Below are 8,623 nucleotides of genomic sequence, written 5' to 3' on the forward strand. Positions count from 1 at the left end.
ACCAGGGAAACTATCTACACAAGAAAGGACCCTCCATATTTTGCAACTCACCTCTCAAACAGCTGTAGACTCATTGAACATTTGAAGACCTCAGAAAACTAATAATATTAAATTAAATTTACAGGCTTCTGCTGACCTGCACAAATAAAAACCTGTTGTGGTGTTAGAATCCATCCATGGACACTGATGGCCAACAGTGCATTTATTATGGACACGCAAAGATGGTAGGGAGGTAGTAGGCGTATGTAAGTGAGAGTTTTAAAGGTGAAGAGATCCTCTTTTGAGATACTAACCGCTTGATGTATCTATGTTCCATAAGCACAACACGACAGCTTTTCTTAAGATCTTTAAAGCTAAAGATTAAGAAGTGAATGTCACAATCAGCGTTGCTGACTTCCTTTCAAACGAAAAAAACAACGTAACTTTCCCCTGCAGAATGTAGTATCAGCAACTAAAGACTCGTTTGAAAAACTGTTGTTCTTGTGTTAAAAAAAAAAAGAAAAGAGAGAGAGAGAGAGAGAAGAAAAACTCAGTTCAGCATGTGTGCAGGGACAGACTTGTTCTACATGGAGAAGGAAAAGCAAGGAAAACGTCTGAAATGAACAAGATACTTTTTTTCAATGGAGAAAAAAACATGCTATTCCAGGGTACTTAGAGCCTACCTTTCTATATGCAGTGTAGACAACTCCTGGATTGCTGGGTTTTATGGCAAATATTTCTCAAACCATGTTGTGGTTTAACCCTGCTAGGCAGCCAAGCACCAAATAGCTGCTCACTCACTCTTCCCAGGTGGAATAAGGGAAAGAATCAGAAAAGTAGAAGTGTGAGAACTCATGGGCTTGGAGGAAGAGAGTTTACTAGTTAAACAAAAGCCACGTATGCAAGCAAAACAAAATAAGGAATTAATTCGCTACTTTCCATGGGTGGGCAGATGCTCAGTCACTTCCCGGAAAGCAGGGCTCATCGTGCGTAATGGCTTCTTGGGAAGACAAACACCATCACTCCAAACATCCCCCACCTCCTCCTCCTTTATCCCAGCTTTTATTGCTGAGCATGATGTCACATTATATGGAATCTCCCTTCAGCCAGTTTGGGTCAGCTTCTTGTGCACCCCGTCTCCTTGCTGGCAGAGCAGCATGGCAAGCAGAAGAGTCCTTGATATAGTGTAAGCACTGCTCTGCAGCAACTAAAACATTGTTATGTTATTAACATTATTTTCCTCCTAAATCCAAAACAAGGCACCATACCAGCCACTATAAAGACAATTAACTCTATTCCAGCTGAAACCATAACACATGTTGAGCTAATTTCTCTGAAATCAGTGGTGATTTTAACAATACTTATGAAGTATCTGTTATTCAAACATCCTAGCTATTACTAATGTAATTAAATATTTTTGTAGCGTCTTACCAAAGACCTTACCTACACTTTCTGCAGTCACTAAATCTTGTGTAATCCTACAGATTTAAAAGGGAAAAAAAAAAAGCATTTAATTGTAGTACTTCATTAACCTCACTGTGAGTAAAGCGAGTTCATATCCCGCCCCTTCAGTTCTTAGCATGACAGACATTGGGTATTAACAAAGATGCTAATTGCACCCATTAAGAGTCAAAAAGCGCTTTCATTGTAACCCATTGTGCTCATGGTTTCTTCAAAACCTCCTTTAAGAACTAAAATTTTCAATATTTGGACTCTACATATAGATGGCATTGATGGAGAAAAAACAAAACAAAACAAAAAAAACACAAGAGTGCCATTATTCTGTATTTAAAAAGAATTTCTGGGTAAATCAGCTCACTAAAGAAGATAAAATGTGGTACAAGAATACCCCCTATCCCTCACAAATTCTATCAAATTTGTAAAATATACCTATAGAATTTCAATAATATAAATGCTCTGAAAACTTTGTAAGAACAAACTGCATAAAACTCCGTGTTTCCCCCCAAATTTACTATACTGTTTTTATTTCACTATGCTTGTTTCAGCATTTCCAGAGGACTACTTCACCAGTTTAGTTAAATGCTTTGTTAAATCTGACATATTTTGAAGGGTTTAAAAAGATTTAAACTGTTAGAAAATGAAATGTTTTCTGGGGTGGTGGCATGAAATGTCATTTCATGTAAACCCCAACGTTATCTTTAAAGATCTTTTCATACTGAAAACCTGAATATTTTATTTTGCTTCAGTCTGGTGTGACTTCTTTTTTTTCCATATGGTGCTTGGGCTGAAAAAAGACTTTTAATGGCACAACATTCGCACACACACCAGTGGAATTCAAAAGCTCTGTAAAGATATTTATTAAGTATCTTTTCCGGACTATTGCACATACCATACCCTTCAGAGCTAGTTAATTTAAAAACATTGCAGGGAAACAAACAAACAAGTTACATATAAATTAACACATAGATTCCTACGGCTATTCATACTGTAGAGTCTTGTTACTGTGCTTATAAAAACACATGCAATTAAAAAAGTGTAGTTCAGAAAAATTATGATCATATATAAATTAACATCTAGAAGATACAAGTTTTTAACAATATCTGTACCACAAAATCCTGTTACAGTACAGTCCTACTGTCACAGAAAATAATGAAGGCATAAACAAAACAATTAACAAAATTAGACAATTAGATTTTCATAAAAATACAGTGAAGGCAAAAAAATTATTAGAAATAGGACAAAATATAATACTGAAAAAAACACTTATAGTGCAATTTTACATTCTTGACAATGAAAGAAACGCAATTATCTTTCCTTCCCTGAAACTACACTGCTCTCTAGTGGCTCAAAAAGTTATTCCACTTGCTTCTTTAAGAAATCCCATGTAGCCTGCGGCATACCACATCACAAAAGTCAACTATGCATGCCTGAAGAGGTGACAGAAGGGCATGGCAATACAGCAGCAGATCCTGTACTTCTGCAGAGTAGCGTATTTCCACTTGAATTAATTAAGCAACACTGATTTCCACCAGATGAGAGGTCACCCCCCCTTATTTCCTAACAAAATACATGGACAACCTCTATGGCCAGGGGCATTCTGTACTAGGTATACTGCCAGAGCTGCCTTAAAGAGAGGGAATCTTAGTAAACAAAGTCCTTTGTTTCCAGATTTTATTCTGAGCAGGAAGTATTTTGCCCTGTTATACATGAGAATTCCTGATCCTTCCTTGTCTAGAAAACCATACAAATAGTCCCTCCATGAAAACAAGCTGATTTGCTTCCTTTAGTTCAATGTCACTTTCTGTCTTCAGTTTACCTTGTAGAATGAATGGACAGAGTTCAGTGGGATTGTGCCCTCATTCTGTATGTTGCTATTGAAAATGATATGCACACAGAACAAAACACTGATAGTCTATCCAGAAATTGACCACTTGTCTAGATTCCTCAAACTCAGATAGGCATAAGACATGAGGAAATCATGAAGGCACATCCTTTATTATTAATTCTCTTATTCTCAATATTTTGCCATTTGCACTAGGGATATTTCTAATTTTACTATATTAATACTTGGACCCTTACTTTTGTAGTTTGAACTTCTCCTCCCCATTTGTGCAAATCCTCAGATAAATTAATACTTTTTATTTATTTTTTTGCTAAGATGGGTGCTGCAGGAAGGAGAGCTTCAGGAAAGCAGCTATACGAATTTCAGTATTACTACCAAGCAAATTAAACAAAATTAATGCAAAATAACAATTACAAAAAACAATGAATGCGATGCAGAGACACACAAGACGCACCCCATCAAACTGGGAGTACGAAGTCCACAATGCTCATGTCTAAAACCAAAGTGCTTATTTCTGGATCATCCTGTATCTGGGAGATACAGAAACCTTTAGGCAGAGCCGCATCACTTTGTATAATACCATGCCTGTACACAGAGCTTCGAAAAGAGAAAGGCAGAACGAACACCTCCAATGACACACCAAATAGAAAAGAACAGATGCTTAGGATCCTACAAGACACAAAATCATGGAAGAAATACTGATGACACAAAAGAAACTACAGGCTGAGCAGTAGCTTAGTAGCTAGAAATATGGGGCAAGAAAATTTATCAAGACCCTGAGAAAAGACATTGAAATGACATTGTGAAAAAACAGAAGCCCCCTCCACGGGCATAAAGTCCTGGCTACCAGAAAACATGTTCACTTCCAGGCAAGAGCTGAAATACATTCCCAGGTCCCAGAGTATACACATATACTGTGCAGATATATCAGAGTTCTACGTGTCAGAGAAGGTGACTTCGCCCACCATTATCATGCTAAGCTAGTACTCAAGCTACAGACCCACTTCCTGGTTAAATAACATCCAGAGGCCGAGACTCCTTTTGACTCAAGATAGGCACAGTTTCCAGAGCCTTTTACCTCAATCCTGCAAGGGAAAATGAAAGATACTATTACTTTGACAGCCAGAATCAAATAATTCAACAGAGAAGAGAGAACTAAAGGGATTACGGATTCTTTTCATGTAACACCTGATTTACTATGGGCAAGGCATGGCATGAAGATGATATCTTGCTCTCTGAAGAAAATGCCACAGGTATCATCTTCTTTTATGGGGGTCTGGCCCCCAGAATACAAAACCTAGGGCTGGCAGTATTCCTGCATCTTGCCTAGTGGTTGCTTAATGTGAAATACATCCCTAGAGCAAATAATGGAACTTAAATTTGCCCTTCTGAAAGACCCTGGGCTATCAAAGACTGGCTCCACCTTTGACTCCCTTGGCATTCTGTACAGCTAAAAAGTTTCAAGAGAAGCTGTGAAACAAATATTTTTTTTAATTTTCCTCTTCCTCAGAATTGAACAAGGCACTATGGTTAAGGGGCTGGTGGGAAATAGGAAATGAATCTCCATTTCTGCACCACAGGTGTGGAAGAGGTAAGGGCCTCCTTCACCAACTGTGTGTTAAAATAAAGCGTAATAGCGTTCAGTGAGTAGGCTAACCAAGCTGGAAAAGACAAAGGCCAACCTGCCCCAGTGCTAACATGAGTCTTACAGTTCATGTTCTTAGACATCAAGGTACTCACTCTTTTAAAGACAGGAGGAGCAGTTTTAGGCATGCACAGAGGCAAAAGTCTAAGAATGCAAAGAACTTGTTTCTGTCACAGGCAGGAGTAAGCAACAGTGGGGAGGACTGCAGTTTCCAACTTAAGATGCCTACATTCTGCTTACATCTCCTATTAAATGTGTAAGATATTTGTCAGATCAAGCTTGCAAGTCTCAGGGAGGAACAGGATATAGTCACGCATAACTAGTGATGTCAAAAACCTTAAAAAGTGAAAAATCTAAATACTCAATATTAATTTCAGACTTGTGAAATCTCAGTGTCTATCACTGTCATTGGTTATTCTACAGACTCCTGCCAGCAGCTGCCCCAGAATGAGATGCAGGACTCTGAAATGGTGGACCAGCCATTGGTGGGAGGAGCAAAGCACCCCCACACGTGATGCCTGTGAGAGAGCATAGGGCAGGTACCACAGAGTAGCTCTTACAACACAAATTCACAGCTTCACCTCCCCCTCTGGAACCCTTTTTTTTTTTTGTGTGTGTGTAAGCATATACCATAAGAGGTATGAACATATCTTACAAGCCTCCCAAATACCTTTCCTATAAGCCTCTTGCATTGTTCTTTCAAACTCTATTCTATGATGAGGAATTCAGGTTATTGGAATCTTTCATCCCTTTCCCCATTACTTCAGTACCTTGGTGGTCTCAAGATTTAACTTTCACTTTGCTATACTGTTTGTTACCATGACCTCCCTTCTCATTTTGCTTCTGAATCAGGTGTTACAGATTTATCTCCTAATTTTCATCATCAGTTTTACCCAAACTATGTGAAATCTGTATTGTATTCCTTGCTGTTTCCATTGCCATCTGGACAGCATCATTACAGGTATTTCTTTCAAGTCGCTATCTATACCTCTATGTTATCGTATTTTGGTCCTCTATAATCTAGTATCACTAGCAAAAAACAACAGCATTGACTCACAGCTTGTTATCTAATGTGCTCCCATTTACCCAAAAGAATTCTTCATTTATTTTATGAAGTCCAATCCATGGGTCTTGCTTTGTTATCTTCACCATAAAACTCTGCAGGAATAAACACAAAAGAAGTTTTGCATGTTCCATACAGTTATCAGAATATGAAGTCTTTGATGCAAGGCTCGAAAGCAAAGCAATGATCTTGCCTTTCTCTCAAAAGGAACAGTATTAAGGACTAAATCTACAGGATCTTGTGTGATTCACCTTACGGAAAAAGAACTTACAACTTGAACAGAAATAAGCAGACTAATTTTAAGATTATCCCTGCTGCACTCAGATATTGTAGCAGTAGAAATGCCAACTACAAGAATCCAAGTATACTGCTGAATATTAAGAACTACTATGGAACTGCATTTATTCTTTCTCCACGAGAAACTCTTCAGAGAACAATGAGCACCTTTGCAGATAATGCATTTCTCCATCACTGGTATGTCTTCATCATATTGAATTTTTATTACTAAGTAGCAAGGATTTGTGATGGACATTTTAGAGGGAGATGAGTGAGGGTAGAACCTTGCCACAGTACATAGAACAGGATTGTCATCTGCACCCAGTATAGCCATGACACTGGTATCTGTGATGTGATCTATTGACATAGGGAGAAACTGTTTTAACATAGCAAATGCTATCAAGGTCTATTAACAGATATGGGAGGATATATTGTCCTAGGTCTTTTTACTAGTATGATACAGAAAAGGATGCTCTAAACTGCGGTTAGAATAATTATCTCCTAACACCAAAAGTCAAGACTAACACATCTATCAACTTGTCTGTCAATCTATCTTGCTAAGAGAGAACAGTTTTCGTCTAATTAAAGTTACCTAAGATACAACGATATTTACGCTGACAGTTGCCTTCCGTGTGAGTACTTATGGCTGTGAACAGCATAAAATTTAACACAGATAAGCCTTGGGGATGTTCTAACACATCAACTGTTCTAACACATCAACTGCTAGAACTGACGTTTGCTGTTTGAAGGGAAAGAGGTACGCAGCTTTCTGCTTGCTGTGACTTGTCACAGCCTTTGCATCAGAATTAAAACTGTTCAGCTTACAAGGCTGGAAAAACTCATGGGTGTATTGTGCAGTATCCTAGAAGAGAGATGGAGTGAAACCAGGATCCCTGCTTTGTTCTCTTACCAATTCCTGAAGATTTTCGATCACCAGGAGGGAAGCATTGCGCAATGAGCAGAAGTTCTGACTAGAGTTCCAGTTGGCTTCTCTCTCTGAGAGGTAGTAGCATTTCTTCTGGAAATATAGCCAATCTGATGGACAGAGTTCCAGGGATGGACAGGCAGGAATATCTTTGTCCGAAGAATGGTTTACTGCAAAAAGACAGAAACCTATTTCTTCCAAATGGAAAAGGTTTCTAGAGCTTTTTAGCTTGCTTTGTGGCTGCACCATCTAATTCATCTCAGTCTAACCACTATATAATTATCTCTGCCCAGCAGAAATATTTATTGCAAACTAATTATGTACTCTAGCTCCCGCTAACAAATCTTTAAAGTGATGATCACTGCAAGTCGGTAGAAGTAACTGGGAAGGTAATAACTATGTATGCTTTAGACACTCATCTACAACTTAAATGTTTCTGACAATTAAGGCTTTTGTGAGTGTTTCTTTCTTGCATTGAATCAATAACTTTGTTTACTACAGTGTTAAGGATTACAGAGTGGTTGCAAAAGACAATTTTGCATTTGTTTTCCCAAGCTTGGATTATGATCAACAGCAAGGTTATAGAACTGAATGTCAGAAGCACACTCAGACTAATCTGAGCACTCTCTAACTATGGGAGTTATTTCCCCAGTATTAGACCACAGTTTTAAACAGCAAGGCATGAGCCGTGTAATTAGCTTTGAAACAAGGTAAGGTCTGAAGAACCCTCTTGTGAGGTCCTGGGGACTTCTGACCATGCAAAACTCTAATTTCTAAGGCTAGTTATATGTTCTTTGCAAGTACCTTACACAAAGTGCAAACGCTTACCAAAGTGAATACACAAAATCAAGACGACAGCAGCAACGAGGATTCCAGCAACACCTCGCCAGAACCAGATATTTGCGAACAGACCTGAAATAAATAAATAAATAAATAAATACGAGGAATTTTTAAGAAACATACGGAGTTGAAGGCAGGAGCAGAGCCCAGGATCCCCGGAGCCGTTCCAGAGGCCACCCTCTGAGGACAGGAGGCGAGGACAGCGGCCCGGGTGGGCGCTGCGGCCCTATCCCCGCCTGCCCGCAGCCCCCGGGAGCCCGGCGGGCGCCATCTCGCCGCGGGGCTTTCCAGCAGCCCGGCGGCTCCCGGGACACCGGCGCTGCCCCGGGACGCCGCGGCTCCCTTCTCCTCGCCCGGCCGCAGCCCAGCCGGCAGCCCGGCCGCCAAGCTCCCTCGCCCCATGCACCTCCAGCCTTGCGGGGCGCCGTCCTCCGCTCCGGGGAGCCGCCAGCCCCGGGGCGCCCCATGGGTGCGGAGCTCCTGCCCCGCCGCGGGAGGAGATGACGGGGCCGGAACGGGCGGAGAGACGGTGCAAGGGCTGGACGTGGGGCCGCAGGCTGGGTCGTGAGACGGGGCTGCACGTACCGGGAG

General features: G+C 40.4%; 1 protein-coding gene across 1 annotated transcript; it reads right to left on the bottom strand.

Annotated features, from left to right (window-relative positions):
* Nucleotides 1–2,268: 2,268 nt before the first annotated feature.
* On the bottom strand, nt 2,269–8,579 carry LOC137841280 (C-type lectin domain family 2 member B-like). The gene is made up of 5 exons (XM_068654017.1): nt 8,439–8,579; nt 8,021–8,104; nt 7,178–7,362; nt 5,986–6,086; nt 2,269–4,368 (listed from the first exon to the last, which is right to left on the bottom strand). The coding sequence occupies exons 1-5, from the start codon at nt 8,497–8,499 to the stop codon at nt 4,254–4,256; spliced, it is 546 nt and encodes a 181-aa protein (XP_068510118.1). The 5' UTR covers nt 8,500–8,579; the 3' UTR covers nt 2,269–4,253.
* Nucleotides 8,580–8,623: the final 44 nt, after the last annotated feature.

This window comes from Anas acuta, chromosome 1 (genome assembly GCF_963932015.1).
Source record: "Anas acuta chromosome 1, bAnaAcu1.1, whole genome shotgun sequence".
Lineage (NCBI taxonomy): Eukaryota > Metazoa > Chordata > Aves > Anseriformes > Anatidae > Anas > Anas acuta.